General features: G+C 42.9%; 1 protein-coding gene across 1 annotated transcript; it reads left to right on the top strand.

Annotated features, from left to right (window-relative positions):
- The first annotated feature begins 4,673 nt into the window (after window positions 1–4,673).
- On the top strand, window positions 4,674–13,021 carry ZNF394 (zinc finger protein 394). The gene is made up of 3 exons (XM_012638890.1): window positions 4,674–5,309; window positions 8,151–8,277; window positions 11,937–13,021. The coding sequence occupies exons 1-3, from the start codon at window positions 4,914–4,916 to the stop codon at window positions 13,019–13,021; spliced, it is 1,608 nt and encodes a 535-aa protein (XP_012494344.1). The 5' UTR covers window positions 4,674–4,913.
- The last annotated feature ends 5,737 nt before the right edge of the window (window positions 13,022–18,758 follow it).

The raw sequence follows: 18,758 nt of genomic DNA on the forward strand, positions 1-18,758 counted from the left end.
TAGCTGCAACTACAGGCGCGCCATTGTGCCTGCCAACATTTAAAAATAAAAATAGAAGGGGAATCTATAAGGGGATGTGGTATAGAATTTTGTAGCTGTGGTTTAATTTTGCTGCTCATTTAATTAGCTTAGTTTTTTAATGTATATAAAAGTTGTTTAAGGTGGCTGTACATTTTTTCTAATGTACTTACTTCCATTTAAATGACTTACAAATGCCCTTTACATTTTAATAGTTTCATTTTTCTTAAATAGATAACACATTCTCACGAGTCAGAATTCAAAAGGGTATACGGAGTAAAGTCTTTCTCCCATTCCTATTCTGCATCCATTTTTCTCCCTGGAGATAACCAAGATGACTAGTTTCTTATGTGCCTGCCAAGGTATACTACATGAATATTCAAGCAAATGTTATGTTCTATGTGTAAATGGTAGCACAATTTATATCTCTTTTCCACCTTGCTGTTTTTACTTAATAAATCTTAGAGATTGTTCCCTATCAATACATGAAAGGTTTCCTTATTCTGCTTACTGTCTGAATAGTATAGCGTTATTTAAATATACTGTACTTTATTTAATCCTCACTGGTGGACATTGAGGTTATTTCCATTTTTTTTCCTATAATAAGCACTGCTCCACTATATAAATATCCATATATATATGTCATTTTAGACATGTGAAACTACTGTAGGATAAATTCTTAGAAGTGAAATTGATGGGTCAAAATGTAAGATATATGTATTTTTTCAGATATATAGATATAGATATATCTTAGCCTTTGGGCAAAACAAGCTATAGCTGTAGCTATCACTATAGATGTAGCTATAGCTATAGATATAAACATAGATACAGATGTAGGTATCTGTTGATCTCACTAGATAAATGCCCTGGACAAGCACAAGGACATGTAGAGAGGTTAAGTACAAATGCGTAGTGGCACTTTATTCTTCTCTTCTCTGCCCAAGTATGCCCACCAATGCAAGACTGCCTTCCACAACTCTGCGAAGTTTTCATGTCTATCCCCTCAAGTGACAACATTTGTCCCCACAGTAACAATATATTTTTATCCTCTGAGGTTCATGTCTGGAAGACTTTACTGGGGTATCCCTCTTGACCTTGCTTGAATATTTCCTCTATCTTTTACATTTGCAGGACTTCAAAGAATTAATACCATTATGTGAGGAAATGGTCTACCAACCTAGTTCAAAGGAAGGACACACTTGTTGCAAAGTTCAGGAGCACCCTAGATCACCAACTGGAAGTTCAGGGATTCCCAAGATCACCCTCAGGTTCAATGATTTGTTAGAAGAACTCACAGAACTCATTGACAGCTGTTATACTCACAGTTGCAGTTTATTGAAGCAAAAGGATACAAATTAAAATCAGCCAGGAGATAAAGTATGTAGGATAGGATCTATGAGAGTTCCAATCATGGAGCTTCCAGTTGTCCTTTCCCAGTGGAGTGGTGCAGCTGGTGCTAACATATCCCAGCAATGATGTGTGATAATACATACACAGTATTGCTGACAAGGGAAGCTCACTTGAGCCTTGATGTCCAAAGTTTTTATTGGGACCAAAGTTTTTATTCATGTAGGCCTGGTTCACTGCCCACATGGGCTGATTTTAGTCTCCAGCCCCTCCAGAGGTCAAACTGATACCCCATGGCCCAAAGTACCCTTGCCATAAATTACATTGCTAACATAGACTATCTGGCATGGCCCAAGACCCCAAAGTAAACAAAGATACTCTTATCACGCAGGATATTCCAAGGGTTTAGAGATTACCTCCCAGCAGCTTAGGGCAAAGACCAAACTTCTCTTTCAGTAACGTTAATCTTCTACTGCATGTGTGTCCTAAGGTTTTTTGCTTTTTAAATTTCTTTTCCCATTGCTAGTCTTACTAGACACTTATGTCTGACTGAACAATAATTTGTAAGCCACAGAAAATAGCTAAAGTGGCATTATAAGATTCAATCCATAGAAGACATTTTTATGTCTAATTATTAAAGTAAACATGCCGGGATTGGCCTTAGACATACATACTTGTTAATTATGAAATAGATGATGTTGGGTTTTGGGGGTTTTTGCCTCCTAGCTGTAATCTTTCCTATCTCTGGTTCCTTGCCACTCCTACCCTGTCTCCATAACATCTCTTCTTACACATATCTCCCCAAGCCAACAGAATATAAGAGTACCCACTGTGTTTAAGATAGTATTCTAGGTTCTTGGTATTCAGAAGTAACCAAGACAGACAATAAAAACTTATTTTCTTGAAAGAGCTTTTTTGTGATCTATTAAAAAATCCAACAATGTTTTGAATAGATTAACGATCCTGTTTTATGCCTGTTTTAGATATTAGAAAAATAAGTCTCATGGTCCTTAAGTGACTTCACCAAAACCATATCTTAACCTTTTGGCAAAACGAGGTCTAGGAGGTCTTCTGATTTACAGCCCAGAGTTCTCTGCACTAAGTCATTCAAAGTTGTGTTACATAAATCTCCAAGTTGTCCCTAAGGTAAACATTTGGAATAAAAACTTTAAAACAATATAGGAATAGAGAGTTGGGTATTGTTATCCTATTCCAGCACCAGCTCTGCTACTTGCTAGCTGTGTACACTTTGAGTACATTCCTTATTTTCTGTGGTTGTCAGTTAATGGTACTAACCTAGAAGGCTGTTACAAGGATAGAGATATAGCCCTTCAAAGTTGTTAGCACATAATAAGTGCTCAATAAATGTTGTCTTTCATTATTAATCATGTTATCCAGAAGGGTATGGGCGAAAGTTCTGACAGATAGAAGGTGGAGAAGGCTGGGGAGTTCTTTGTAAGCGTTCTTTGGGATAATAGGAGTGGAGTTGAGAGTTGCTGGCTGCTCTTAGTTCTTTCTCCTTTTGCCCTAGAATATGTCTCCCACTTGCCCCTTTAGAACCTAGAGGCTTCTCAGAAATTTAGATAAACCTGTATAGTGTATATTGTTATGGGTTAATTGGGTACCCCCCCAAATTCATATGTTGAAATCCTAACCCCCAGTAACTCAGAAGGTGACCTTATTTGAAGATAAGGTATTTACCAAATTAAAAGGAGGTCATTATAGTGGGCCTGACTCCATTATGACTGCTGTTCATATAAAAAGGAAATTTGGAGACAGACTGCATGCAGGGAGAATGTCATATGAAGACAATGGCAGAGATTGGGGTGACGCCTCTACAAGCCAAGGAATGCCAGAGTGCCAGTAAACCACCAGAAGCTAGGAGAGGCATGAACAGATTCTTCCTCTCAGTGTTCAGAAGGAACCAGCCCTTGATCTCATACTTGTAGGCTCCAGAACAGAGACAATAGACTTCTTTTGTTTAAGGCACCCAGTTTGTGGTACTTTGTTACTGCAGCCCTAGCCAACCCCCATGCCACCTCCCCTCACCCGACCCCTGGATCCAAGCCATAAGGAAGAGCAGGGACAAGTCCTATTCCTCTGCTAGAGTCTCAACAGCGATGAATGCTCTGGAACCATTTCCTGGGCAATTGATGACCGAAGGCTCACTGGGTTCCTTGCACTGTGCAGGGAGGTGCATACATAACACTTAAATTTGATTTGCTGGTTTTCCTGGAGTAGAAGCACAATAAGCAGGCATATGTTTCTTGAATGAATGGGCAAATGAATGAATGAACCAGGTAGCTTTAGGAGGAAAATATTGTAAGTGAGAACTTTTGAAATAACCATTAGTTTAAGAATTATTTCACCATATTTCATCATCTTTTAAAGGACCATAGCACTTTTTTTTTTTTTTTTTTTTTTTTTTGAGACAGAGTCTTGCTCTGTTGCCCGGGCTAGAGTGCCGTGGCTTCAGCCTAGCTCACAGCAACCTCAAACTCCTGGGCTCAAGCGATCCTTCTGCCTCAGCCTCCAGAGTAGCTGGGACTACAGGCATGCGCCACCATGCCCGGCTAATTTTTATATATATATTTTTAGTTGTCCAGATCATTTCTTTCTATTTTTTAGTAGAGATAGGGGTCTCGCTCTTGCTCAGGCTGGTCTCGAACTCCTGACCTTGAGCGATCCTCCCGCCTCGGCCTCCCAGAGTGCTAGGATTACAGGCGTGAGCCACCGCGCCCAGCCACCATAGCACTTTTCATCATCATATTTTTAAGATGATTTGTTTCATCAGCTCAGAGCCTAAAATGGTTTTGGCAGACAAATCTATGTTGAGGCCCAGGTAACTGGATATTTTCAAGAAGTTGGTACTAGAGCCTCTAAAATAACCATTATTTTAAGAATTATTTCACCATCGTTTCACCAGTATTTTAAGAATGGCAGCACTTTCCACCATTATTTGAAGAATCATTTGTTGGGGTTGATTTTTGTGAGAGGTGGAAAGTGCAGGTCCTGTGTCAGTCTTTTGTTTGAATTGATTATTGTGAGAGATGAGAAGTGCGCATTTTTGTGCAAGGTGAAAAGTGCGGATCCTTTTTCAGTCTGGCGCTCGGCCACCGGCTCCGAAACGTGTCATTTACTTGCGCGGCAGGAAGCGGCCCAGGAACGGCCATCCCCGGGCCTAGGGAGGACTGTAAACCACCGAGGTGCATCTCCCTGCGGCGCCCGGAGAGGCCCCGGAAATAGCGGGGGGCTTCGCCGGGAGTGGGTGACGCACTTCCGGCTCGGGTTATTTCTGTCACCGGACTAAGGCTGGATAGCTGCAGAAAAGGGGAAGTGCGGGAGAGGGGCAGGACGCTGAGGAGCCAGGTGCTTGGGACGCTACGGTGGTGCGCCTCAGCTTTCGGGAGAGCGGATGAGGGCCTTGGGTGTGCTGCCTCCTCGCCTGAAGGCAAGCCTCCGGGAGAGTCCGCACATGCTGGAGAAAGGTGCGTTTGGCCCTGACTGCCCAGAGGCGCGGCAGTGACGCCGAGATCGCAGCCTGGGTGATGGCTGCGAGGTCCAGGGACGCCGCGTCGCCCCTGCGTGACGGACTTTTGACAGTGAAACTGGAGGAAGACTCCCTCGGAGGTCGAGAGCACGACCCGCCCGGGGCCTGGGAGGGCCCTGAAACTTCTCGACAGCGCTTTAGGCAATTGCGTTACCAGGAGGTGGCTGGACCGGAAGACGCGCTGAGCCGACTCCGAGAACTTTGTCGTCGGTGGCTGAGACCTGACATGCACTCGAAGGAGCAGATCTTGGAGCTGCTGGTGCTGGAGCAGTTCCTGACCATCTTGCCCGAGGAACTGCAGTCCTGGGTGCGGGAGCACTGCCCGGAGAGCGGGGAGGAGGCTGTGGCCGCGGTGCGGGCTCTTCAGAGAGCACTTCATGGGACCTCGCACCAGGTGAGAACTGAAAGGTCTGTTCTGGGTGTGTGAGGCTCCGACACACGTCTCTTTTCCTTCCTCATTACATTTTGTGTGAACTTTAGGATGTGCATGAACTTCCTTTTCCACAGGAAAAATGACAGATCTAGCCAGGAAATGTCATGAGTTATAGACCTCATCATAAAGCCAACACGGATTACTGTTTATCGGTTGTCAGGCACCCTCTTGTCTTACTTGACTACTTGGCAAAGACTGATGTCATGGAAAGTGGGCTCATATCCTTTTTTTAGAACAGCAGTTCCCCACCATTTTTAATGTGAGGATCTCTGTTTTCTTTCTAACAGTTTGACGACCCCCTCCTCCCACATTGATAATGATTGTCCTTTTTTATTTTTCAATCTGCAAACATTATGTGGTGGTCCATGGAGGGTTGGCAGCGCAGCACTGGTGGGCTTTCACCAAAGCAGATTCAATATAACTGTAATTCACAGAATACTGTTGAACTTTAAATAAGGCTTGTTTCCCTGAGGGACAGCCAGTGTTCCTAATTCTGTACTTTTTGTTTTTTATCATTTCATCCCATTTAGCTGGTGCTGGACCAAACAAAGCCAAAGCTAACTAGTTTTACTCATCAAAAACATACTGTGCAGCAGGTGAGAAGATCCAATATCGAGTGATGATACGGTGTTAAGACATTAGCAGATATTAATATGTATGGTCTTGTTTCATTGCTGCATGTCAGTTGTTTAGGCTTTTCATTGATGACCTTTCATACTCCTCCACATAACTCCATATCACTCCTCCATGAAAAACAAAAATTTAAAGGGCATTTTATTGTATAGGTATCATCACTATCAAACAGCTGATCACAGTTCTCCAACTTTGATTTTAAAGGTGGGAAGAGAGGAATCTCATTGGGATAAGCAGCAGATTGACTTTATCACATAGCCATAGGTTTTGCAGTCCTAAGCACTGAGGATTCCTCGTACAGTCATGTGTCACTTAACGACGGGGATACATTCTGATAAATGTGTCATTAAGTAATTTTGTCGTTGTGCAGAGATCATAAAGTATACTCACACAAACCTAGATGGTGTAGCCTACTACACACCCTAGGCTATATGCTATGGCCTACTGGTCCTAGGCTACAAACCTGTATAGTATGTTACTGTACTGAATATTATATAAGCAGTTGTAACACAATGGGAATTATTTATGTTCTTTTACTGTCATGGTCATCATCTGTCTAGCAGCAGGGACAGGATGTAACTTAAGCTAGAAATAAGGGAGGCATGGCACAAAGCCAAATTCTAAGGAAAGGTACAAGTTGCTGAGGCCACTGAGAACCAAAAGACAGGCCACCCACCTCATTAGTGCCCATCTGATGTGCAGGGAAGAGTCCAGGAAGGTTTTTTGCACCTAGTCATACTTTCTCCAGTCCCTGGTATCACGTCTCACACATTGTAGTGAGTATTGAGTTTTCTGTGGGTTTTAATGTGATGTAAGTAAGAGGTGGTGGGTGATGGGCCCTGCCGTTTGAGGGCCAGAGGGAACCGTTGAAAGATGGTGTTTTATATTCTTTTATGAGATGGTCAGTCAAGTTCAACCACAAGAGGAGACACCGGAGAGGCTCAGGAAAACAAAGTTTACTATACTTTCAGGTCCTGGAAAGAGGAGGCTTGCCACACCATACAGCGCTGCTCGGGGAAGCACCAGGGGCAGTCAGGAGGCAGAAGGGACAGGAGTGAGGGGAGGGCCCAAGCCACGACCTTTACTGGAGTTTCCCTTGAAAGGCAGGGCAGGGCAGGGCATGCTGGCAGGTGGGGCAGCACTTTAGGACTGGCTAGTTTGAATAACTTCAGCAGGCTCCAAGCCATAGGAGTGGTCCCCAGTAGCCTGGTACTTGGCCCTGGGAGGATTGAGGGAGGAGTACTGCCTCCTGGGGTAAATGGGCCAGACAGAGGAGGCAGGGCTCTGGGTTGGTGGGTTTGCATAGCAAAGGCTTGCAGCAAAGCCCTTTGCTGTCTCTAAGAATTGGCTACCCTGGGAGGGGCAGTCTCTCCCCTGCCAGAAGGGTTTTTAAAGATGTCAAAACATCATATTATACAGAAAGTAAAATATACATATATGTATATACATGCACACAAACACATACACACAAACACAAACAATACAGTGAGCAAGAAAGCCTTGGAGTCAGTTTGTGATCCTCACTGGAACCTGGACAGACATCTCTGCCACCAGTTTTAGAACCTTCCCTTTATAAGAATTGTGGCTTTAATCTCTGTGAATGGTCAACTTACACTTGAATAAGCCATCTCGGAAGATGGCCTGGTTGGATAATTATCTTATTGTGAAGTGGTCAAGGGAAGGGAAAGGCAGTTTTACTGAGCACCTGCTGTGGTGAGGTACCTGCATCTGCGTGAGATATTCGTATCTGTTGCACATGTGAGGAAACGGCATCTCAGAGAGCCAGCCTTGGAACTCGGGACTTTCTGGTTATGTGTTTATTTTTAATCTATATCATGTTTCCATTTTGATAAATCACAGTGATAGAACTCCAATATTGTGCACCTGCCTATCTCAAAGTAATGTAGACAGTCCACAGAAAGGCTTTCAGGATAACGAGAGAATGTCAGCCTCTATCTTTGGCCCCTTCGACACTCTGGTCAGGACAAGACTCCATACTTGATCCTAGCCAGAGGCTGAGAAGCAACAGTACAAGACTCTCCAGCCACGATTATTGCGTTATTCTCAGCGCTCCCTCCTTTACCCTGTGGAGTCTGGCCTCATCCTAAGACTAGTGGTAGTGCTGCCTGGAGACAGAAGGTACTGAATGGGGGTCTTGTATTGTTCCAGAAGATGATGACGTTTGAGGACGTGGCTGTGGCTCTAACCTGGGAGGAATGGGAGCATCTGGACCCAGCTCGGAAAGACTTCTGCAGGGAGAGCACACAGAAGGAATACGGGAGCACGGTCCCACCCAGTGAGTGCTGTTATTCTCCTGGTTCACAGTCGTGTGTGTGCATGCGTGCGCGCGCGTGTGTGAGAGAGAGAGAGAGAGAGAGAGAGAGATGTGTGAAGGGCTGGCTGGGTTCACTACCACCCCAGAGCCAGTCTGCCATTCACAGACTTGGGCCGAGAGCCTTCGAGTTTCTTTCGTATCCCAGGCAGAACCCTTGTGTTCTGTATTGCTAGGTGCTAGATTTCAGCTTTTTATTTTGGTTAATTTTTAATATTTCATACATATGGAAAAGTATAAAAAAAAGATAATGAGCATCCACTGTATCTACCACCGGTATATCAAATCTTAATACTTGGCCATACTGGCTTCATTTTTTTTCCTCCCCCAAAGAAATAATACATTACAGCTGTAGGTGTAAGCCCCATCCCCTCCCTGAAGCTGTTCCCCTCGCTCCTTCTCCTGATTGTGGTGATTGTGGTATTTATCATTTCCATTCAGGTTTTGTATTCTCTCTACATATACATGTAGCTACACACTATGTAGCATTACTACATGTTTTTTCTCAACATTACATTTTTGAGATTTATCCATGTTGATACATATAGCTCTATTGTAACAAATATGTATTTCACTGTATGAACACTCTAAAATTCATATATCCATTCTTTTGATGGGCATTCAGGCATCTAGTTTTTCACCATTACAGTGTTATGCCAAACATTCTTGTATATTAGATATTTTTGTATATCTGTTCATATACTGGAATCTCTGAAGAGAATATACTTAGAGATATACAGTAGTATATCCCCCCTTTGTAGTTCCACTTCCCATGGTTTCAGTTTCCCATGGTACAGCACAATAAGAAATTTGAATGAGATCACATTCACAAGACTTTTAGTATAGTATATTGTTACAATTGTTCTATTTTATTAGTTATTGTTAATCTCTTAATGTGCCTAATTTATAAATTAAACTTTATCATAGTGATGTATGTATAGGAAAAGACAGAACATATTTAGGGTTTCATACAGTTTCAGGCATCCACTGAGGGTCCTGGAATGTATCCCCCACAGATAAGAGGGGACAATTGTGTGTTCATCTTGCTGTCCAAAGAGCTCATGACTAGTGTATACGCCTACCAGCAGTATGTGACAATTATTCTTTCTCCACATTTGGTGTTATCACCTGACAGCATGCCATTTTCCCACAGTAGCTCGAGTGTTCCTTTCCAAATGTTGGGTCATGTCACTGCTCTTCTCAGAACCTAAGTGGTTCCTGTTTCACTCACAGTGAAAACCCTTGGCCTGTGATGCTTGACGTGCCAGGGCCTCACCACACTGCTCACCCATCCCCTGCTCTGCCCCTCGTCCCTCTGCTCTGGCCACACTGCCTTGCTGCTTCTGAACATGCCAGGCATACTGCCTCCTGATTTTTTTTCTGGTTGATCCCTCTGCCTGGAAGGTTCTTCCTCCAACTCTCCACGAAGCAAACTCCATGACATGCTTCAGGTCTTTGCTCAAATCACTCCTTCTCAGTTAGGCCTGACCTGACCACCAGTTCAGTGCTGCAACTTGCCTACCACAGCCCCTTGTCCTCTGTTGCCACTCCCCACGCCGCTGATCCCTGGTCGTGTTCAGCTTTGTCCACAGTGTTTAGCCCCATCTAATATCCTGTGTGAATGACTTCATGTTTACTTACTGTGTGACTACTCTTTCTAGAATGTAGACTTCTCAAGGGAGGGATCGTTGTCTGCTTTGTTGATTAATATATTCCAAGGACACGGAGTAGTGCCTGGCGTGCAGTAGTGCCTCTCTTGAGTTTTGTAGGTTAAGCATCGTTGCAGTGTTTTATGGGCATTCTGGCTTCCTTTCCTATGACTTGCCTGTTTATATCCTTTCTCTCCTCTCCTTTCTTCCATTATCTTTTTAAAATTGCTTAGTAGCAGTTCTTTATATTTTTGATACTAATCCTTTGTTATTTTATTGGTTATATAGGTGGCTTATCTTTTTACCATGGCATCGTTTGTTATATAGGATTTTTAAATTTAATATAGTCAGATCTTTGAAACTTTTGTTTTATGGTTTGTGTTTTTTGAGTCTTACGAAACTATCACTTCCCAATCCTGATTTCAACTTTGCAGAGGCAACAAGTTTAAAATCCTTTAGCTGTTTATTCAGCTATTGGTTTTCCTATTTCTTTTTTTTTTGAGACAGAGTCTCACTCTGTTGCCCTGGGCTAGAGTGCTGTGGCGTCAGCCTCGCTCACAGCAACCTCAAACTCCTGGGCTCAAGCAATCCTCCTGCCTCAGCCTCCCGAGTAGCTGGGACTACAGGCATGCACCACCATGCCCGGCTAATTTTTCCAAATATTTTTAGTTGTCCAATTAATTTCTTTCTATTTTTAGTAGAGACGGGGTCTCGCTCTTGCTCAGGCTGGTCTCGAACTTCTGAGCTCAAACAATCCGCCCGCCTCAGCCTCCCAGAGTGCTAGGATTACAGGCGTGAGCGACCGCGCCCGGCCTTTTTCTTATTTTTTAAACAGTCGTTTTGTTATAGCCTCCTTGTTTCCTGGATGTAGTATCTTATTTATCTGAGAATATTATCTTTTATTAAATTTTCTTTTGTTATACATAGTACGTGTCTCACCAGCATATATATTAGAGATTTTCCTGAAAAGTTGGTAACCTTTTACTTTCCATTTGTGTTTAATAGTCAAAATAAGAATTCCATCTAAAAACTCTGTGTAATGGGGTAGGACTTGTGAACTGGTGATCTTCACTATGAGATTCGTCATCAGGTGCTGTTTGATTTGAGAATTCCCATATGTCAGTGTGTCTAGGTGTTTGGGCCTGGGCTGGTAATTTTTCCATACAGAAATTCATTCAACAAATATTTATGAAGTATCCACAATAAGCCAGGTGCTCTAGGTGCTAGGTATACAGTTGTGAATACAGCCTACGAACAGACATAAAAATCCCTGCCTGTTCTGCCTGGAGAATGGAAGCTTCGGAGCCAACAATTTGGGACCTGAGCAGAGGAAAGTACATTAAGGTTCTACCAATTCTGTGTCAGTCTTCACTTGATTCCCTTGATTTGACAGTGTACCCATCCCCTGTTCTCAGCCATACCTGATGGCCCAATCCTGAATTTCTCTAGTTCAGCCTTCCTGGAGAATAAGCTGCAAAACTTTTGGACTAGGGGATGGAATCTGGTGGCTTGTCTGTTCCTTTATAGACTTTCAGCCAGTGCTGGATTGATCGCCCCAGACCTTACCTTCAGAAATTGGAGGCACCAGCTATGTCATTATTACAACTCATCCTGTGAATGGGATTTCTGTTAGACCATCCGTCATTCATGGGATAAAGGCTATGCTGCCTTTCTTGACACGCCTTCCAAATTGACCTCTCTTGAGGCAGTGACTTACCCAGCAGTGGGGCAGGGCAGAGGAAGAAGAGATAGGTTGCTGGGAATAGGTACAGGCATCAAAGGAGAGGAACAGGGCGTGCACTGGTCAGTGTGAGCACATCTATAGGTTAAATAAAAAGATTTCAGGAGGGTTTAGTGGAGGATATTTAACAGGGGCTTTGGGCAACGGGTGGGGCAGGGTTCTTTGGCCACTCCTTATTTATTTCAGCCTTGCACAGAGATGAAGTGGCAGCAATTTCTATTTTAATGTTTCAGGTTTGGAGATCACACCTGAGAACAAACAGTTGATTCTAAAGCAAGAGATATTAGAAGAAGCTGAGCCACAGGGGTGGCTACAAGAAGTGTTCCAGGGGAACCTCCCCCTATTTTCTGAGCATGGTGATACCCTTGAGGACAGGCCAGAAAAGCAATTAAGAAACCCCTCGACACTGAAACTTGAAAATTCTCCTGAAGGGCAAGGACTCACCAGTGTCTCAGATTTCAACAGGAATGGTTCCACAGAAGGGAGAGACTCTAAAAATAATGAATTTGGGAACAGTGCCAGATGTTCTAACTTTGTTCTTTGTCAGCACATTCAGAAAGCAGAGACGCCCGTTGATGGTGATGAACATGGGAACAAATGCAAACAGAGTTTACATATGGTGAGATATCATGTGGTGAAACCTCATAAGTCTACTGACAGTGGAGAAAATGCCCATTGTTCTAGGCTATATGAGACCCAGAGGTGGTTCCAAGAAGAAAGACCTTATAAATGTGACAACTGTGAGAAGAGTTTCAAACAACGTTCTGACCTCTTTAAACACCAGAGAATCCACACTGGTGAGAAACCCTATGAATGCCAAGAATGTGGGAAAAGCTTCCGTCAGAGTGCTGCCTTGATTAAACACCAGAGGACACATACAGGTGAGAAGCCTTATACCTGTCCAAAATGTGGGGAATGTTTTAGACAGAGTTCACATCTAAATCGGCATCAAAGAACCCACAATGGAGAGAAATATTATAAATGTGAGGAATGTGGGGAAAGCTGCCGTATTTCCAACCTTTTTAGACATCAGAGACTGCATAAAGGGGAGAGACCCTATAAGTGCGAAGAATGTGAGAAGAGCTTCAAGCAGCGCTCTGACCTCTTTAAACATCAGAGAATCCACACTGGGGAGAAGCCTTATGGATGTTCTGTCTGTGGGAAAAGCTTCAGTCAGAGTGCAACCCTCATTAAACACCAGAGAACTCACACTGGAGAAAAACCTTATCAATGTCTTGAATGTGGGGAAAGATTTAGACAAAGTACACACCTTATCCGACACCAAAGAATCCATCAAAATAAAGTCCCATCATTTTGATATGCTTCTGCGTGACCTATTTTGTTTCATTGTCCAGAACTATATTCTTTGGCATTTAGAGTACTTCAGTCAGTCGTGGATCATATTTCCTCAGGCATCTCACACCAGATAGGTTCAGTGTGACTTGAGTCTCAATACATATTCTGATGGTATTTCAGTAAACAGGAATAAGGAAGTAGGGAACTCTCCAAAAGATGACCTGGTGCTGGGTAAGTGACTTCTGATGGTAAGAGCAAGGCTGACATGTGACAGGCTTCTGTCCTTGTCATCTGCACTCTTCTGACATCTGTTTTTGGACCAAATCTTGCCCACTTCCATTTCTTCCCGAAGAATTCCTTTTAGTCACTTAGAATTGCCTCTTTCCTTAGATGGTAGAAAGGATCCCCACTACTTCATAATCCTCAAAACTCCTAGCAAAGTTCAGTACATACAAGAGGCACTATATTTTTTACTTTCTAAAAAGTTAATTTTGTGACCTAGAGCTATAATTTTGGGGAAAATAATGGAAAAAATATAATTTTGTGGACTCCCTCTCTTTCCCATTGTAGAAGTCTAGGAGTTCAGTTTTGTAATTTGATTTCTTTTAAAACGAACAAAAAACCCCCACCCAAGTACACACACTTAATTCTTCTCATTGCATCCATTTCATTGAATAGGGTCCTTCACCTGAAAACTTTTGTCTATTGTATGGTTATCACTAAACCTTTCACTAAATTGTGTGTGTTTGGGCACTTGTGATGTCAAACAGTTTCAAACATGTCTTCTGCAGAGGCTGCTTCCTGTGTGGGACATGAGGAAGTGCTCCTGCAGGACTTCCTGGGGGATGTTCCAGAAGGGGACACTGGGCACAGAAGCAGCAATATTCACTGACATTATCTAATAATCTGTTCATAAAATGCATTGATGTACATTTCTGTTTGAATTCCAAGCATCCCTCTGAGGTAAGTAGTAACCTATGCCATCCCCATTTACAAAGCAAGAAACTGAGGCTCATGTTTGACACTTCACAGTGGGGTGATTTTACTGCTTCTGTAGTAAATGCAAGCTTTCCCCTTCCCCTGAGTGTGTGGATCCCACCCCACGAGTCACATACTGACTCTCATCCCTGTCTTCCTTGCCCCCTGCTCCTGCTGTGGCCTCTGCAGTGATGAGCTCTGGAGCCCAGAAGTGGTGATGGAAATCAGTGGGTGCATGCACACCCTCGTGGCCAGAAATACAAGCTCTGAGTTGAAAACTTGATTGTTCCTTAAGGTCCCAACACTGCCTTTTCCCACCCTCCAACCAGATGCAAGGTGGCTATGGGGTTGGCTTTCTTATCCCTGTTGGGTTTAACTTTAGACACACAACTGTTTTCTGGAAGAACTCAGGTTAGAGCATCAATCTATCTTACTACCTTTCCACACACTGATAACAAGTATTACATCCCTATTCTTTTAGAACCTTAATTCTTTTAATCAAGGGAATATAAGCACATTATTGGATATATGGAAGAATAATAGAAGAAAAAATTACTTAATCCCTACACCTTCATCTACCTGTTATTGGCATTACTGGATAGTTCTGGGTTTTTTCCTATGCTTTTTTTTTTTTTTTGCTTTTTAATTTTTACTCCAAAGTTCTGCATGCCACATATTTTTAAATAATAAAAATCATAGTGCATTTATATCATTAAATTTAACATTATCTTAAGGATCTTAACATAAGGTCTTCATACTCTACGCCTAATAGCTGAGGATTCTTGCTGAAGGCAGGCCAGGGTGACCAGATATCCCCTGGGGGAGGGTGGAGGATGAGGTACCCGATGAGCTATGGAGGGTGATCAGGAATGCAGGGTAGCGATTCTAGCCAAACTACACAGGATTATTGCTAAAATTGGACAATGCAGACAGAAACAGGGAGGTCCAAAAGTTAAGGCATAGCTGAAAAAGAGTTCAGGGGAGGCTGGGTAGAGTTTGATTAAGGAGAGAATCTTCATCAGTACCAAGATACCAACACTGCCACTTTGAGTGGCTGGACTGAAGCCTCTGTCTTGGCACTCCTGTCCCTTTCAGACTCTACTGCTGGAACCTGTTGGTGAGCAAATGGCTAATCACACTTGGCTCTCCATACTGATCACTTTGAACTGCCCCAGGCACACCTGCCAGGCTACGTGGCTGCAGGGAGTGGGGGAGCACAGCCCAGGAATCTCTAACAATCCTCACAGCCTTTAGTTCCTAGCTCTTTTGACTTTAGTTCTTCTGTGATAGTTCTCCCCAGTGTATTGCCTGTGATTCAGTCTTCCATCAGGCCAAATTGCTGCTGATTTCCAGGTCGGTTTTCATCCTATGACAGAGAGTTACCATCAGCAAACCAAGCTGCCATTTTCTCCTCTATCTGGGAGAGACATTTATGACTTCCACTTGGCAGTGGGAGAAAGAAGTCCCTGGGTGGGGTAATTGTCAGTCTAATAGTGGCGGACTTCACTGCTGTGACATGTGCCCCTCTCTAGGCATTTCTTCTGGGAGGTACGGGGAGGTTAACGTTACTGTGAGCTTTAAAAACTCCACTACACACAGGTCCACAATCCCTGCTCTAAAATCTTTGTGCCTATGTCTTACAAAAATCAGAATTTCTCAGTTTTCAGAAAAATAAGTTATATTACATAACATTGCATAGGGGTTTGGGCCAGTACTCCATAATTCAACAGTATTTCTGGAACACAATGTGTAATTATGTATGCCAATCAGGATAAAGACTATAAAAAATCTGTTTCACCAACAGAGTTCAGGTCAGCTGAGGTTTGTTAACCTAAAAGGTTATGAGAAAACATTTTTGCTTTCAGAGCTTTCTGGATTTTGGAATTGAAAAAAGGAATAGTGGACATTTATATATATTGGCCTTGAACATTATGTATATGAACACAAAAGCAAGGCCAAATGGTAAGGACAGAGTCCTTACCCAGGATCATCGTGTTTCCCTAATTCTCTAGGATTATATTTCTATAATATCCTTCTGAGCTAAGTCGTCTTCCCACTTCTCTGGTGAAATACACAAGCACTTCCTCGATGTGAAAGTTGGTCACATGGATCAGCTCATTCTTGTCATATCCAACTAAAACAGTCGGGAAGCCAGGGAGGAAAGTACTAACATTGCTCCAAAAACGTAATTCTCTGCAAGTCCCAATTTGCATCAACTCAGGATACAACTGCATTTGAGGACCTGGCCCTCATATGGGAGGCGACACCATTCAGAGAAACACATAAAAGAAATGCTGCTGAGAACACAGTCCTGCCTGCTTTGCTGGAAAAGGACATTCCTACATGACCTAAAATCTACATTTTGGCATTCTTTGTTTGCAGTTGTGAATTCTGATTAAGGCCACTTCTACCCCCTCTTCTTTTATAGAGGGGCTTCTTATTTTTTTATATAATAAAATATAAGAAAGTTATCTTCTTATTTGTTCTCCTGGATCTTAGCAAAATTTCTCGATCTGCTCCCCTTTGCCACCTAAAGTATGCTCGGCTTCAAGCTATCTAGCCAGTTTGAATCACAAAGTCCCTTTTGCTTTCCCATGAACAGGCTTCTCATTTCCCATTTGTACCTGCTGTGGTCACCCAGCTAGAACAAGGAGAGCTAAGGTCCTGGATCTGCAGGGGATTGAGGACAATGGGGTTGTCCAGGTGATTGAGTGAGACCCAGTGACATGGGAATTATAAGGACCATCATAATTTACCTATTGCATGAGAAATAGACATTAGTATTATATATTTAGCTTGACAGACTCTTTCCAGAATCATCTTAGTTTGCTGAGATGGTGTATTAGTTTGCTAGGGCTGCCATAACAGTGTCCTACAGACTGGCTTAAAGAACAGAAATCAATTTTCTCACAGTTCTGGAGGCTGGAGTTGGTTCTGTCGCGGCCCGGATTGCAGAACGGGGGATGGACACAGAAAGAAACACACAGACACACACAAGACGTACAAGACTGCAGTAGTGAATTCTACCAGTGGCTTTATTCTTATACTTTTCTCTGTCCGGCAGCTACTTCCTGGCACGTGACTACCTTGGGCGCCCTGAGGAAAATACATTTTCATTCCTTCCTGACGATTGCTTAAGGGAAGCAGACGTTTGCATCTTAACTTCTTGCATCTTAACTTCTTTATCTCATTACCGTATGCGGGACAATGAGACGCCTTGGCTTGTTTGCAAGACTCCAGGCGCTTGGTTATCTATCATAAAGCTATCTGTCATGAGGAATAGTTCTGTGTGGTCAAGAGGCCGTGCCCGGGCCTATTGACCTCTGGCGCCAAGGAGGAGCACGCCCAGTTTCGCTGACTCTGGGCTTAAGCCAATTTTTGCCCAGGGACGGTCCCTACAGGTTCCTTCTGAGGTCTCTCTCCGTGGCTTGTAGATGGTCATCTTCTCCCTGTCTCTTCACGTGGTCTTCCCTCTGTAGAGGTAGGTCTACATCCAAATTTCCTCTTTTAGGAAATTCACACCATTTATATTGGGTGAGAGCCCACACTAATGACCTCATTTTAATATAATTACCTCTCTAAAGACCCTATCTCCAAATACAGTCACATTCTGAGGTAATGGGGATTAGCACTTCAACATTTAAATAATTCAGCCCATACTAGATAGGAACTGCTGAAAGACCAATTTGGTTATTCATTCAGTTCTTCACTGAAATGCTTTTGGTCATTTGGAAAAAAATATAGAGATATTGTTCTGACCTCAGATTAATAAAAAAAATATCTTTTACGACAGGGTCTCACTGTCACCCAGGCTGGAGTGCAGTGGCACCATCCCAGCTCACTGCAATCTCCAACTTCCAGGCTCAAGCCATCCTCCTGGCTCAGCGTCCCGAGTAGCTAGGACTACTGCCATGGGCCACTACACCTAATTTTTTTACTTTTTGTAGTGATGAGGTCTCACTTTGTTGCTCAGGCTGGTCTTCAACTCCTGGCCTCAAGCGGTCCTCCCACCTCAGCCTCCCAAAGTGCTGAGACACCACACCCAGCAAGGTAAATGAAAAATTTCTTAAACAAAATATGTGTTAAGTTAGCTTAAAGATAACAGCTTTAATAGACTCCAAACGGTATGGTTGCTCAAACACAATACAAATTTATTTTTTACCCATGTAACAGTTTGAAGCAAATGCCCATGACCGGCAGTGGCTCTCCTCCAAAGAGGACATCTGATGGCACCTCTGCCATCTTCAATACATGGCTTCCAAAAATCTCCTGAGGATTTCTGACCTCCTCCACTGGAAGGCAGAAAAGAGCGTGGAGATGTGAGATAGTTATCAAGCCAAACCAGGAAGTGGCATACATTGTTTCTACTCATGTTCCATTGGCTGGAACTCAGGCACTCACCTATGTTTAACAACAATATATGCTATGAAATGGAGTCACACTGTCTGCCCAGGAAGAAAAAAAAAACTTTTGATAAACTCATAGCAAACCACAAGACTCAAAAAGCATTCCCTAGAAAAGATCAATAAATTCAACAACATTAAAATTAGAAAAAGACAAAATGGGAAGCATAGCCCATTAAAACAGAAAGATGCTCAGTTACATTAGTAATAACAGAAATGCAAATTAAGCCATAATTGGATACTATTTCACATCCTACAGATTAGCAAAACTTTAAAAATGTGTAAACTACAAGTACTGACAAAGATGTAGAGTGGTGGGAACTCTCATCTACTGCTGTTGGGAGTGTAAACTGTTTCATTTATTATGGAAAACAGTTT

This window comes from Propithecus coquereli, unplaced genomic scaffold, assembly GCF_000956105.1.
Source record: "Propithecus coquereli isolate 6110/MARCELLA unplaced genomic scaffold, Pcoq_1.0 Scaffold137, whole genome shotgun sequence".
In the NCBI taxonomy this organism is placed as follows: Eukaryota; Metazoa; Chordata; class Mammalia; order Primates; family Indriidae; genus Propithecus; species Propithecus coquereli.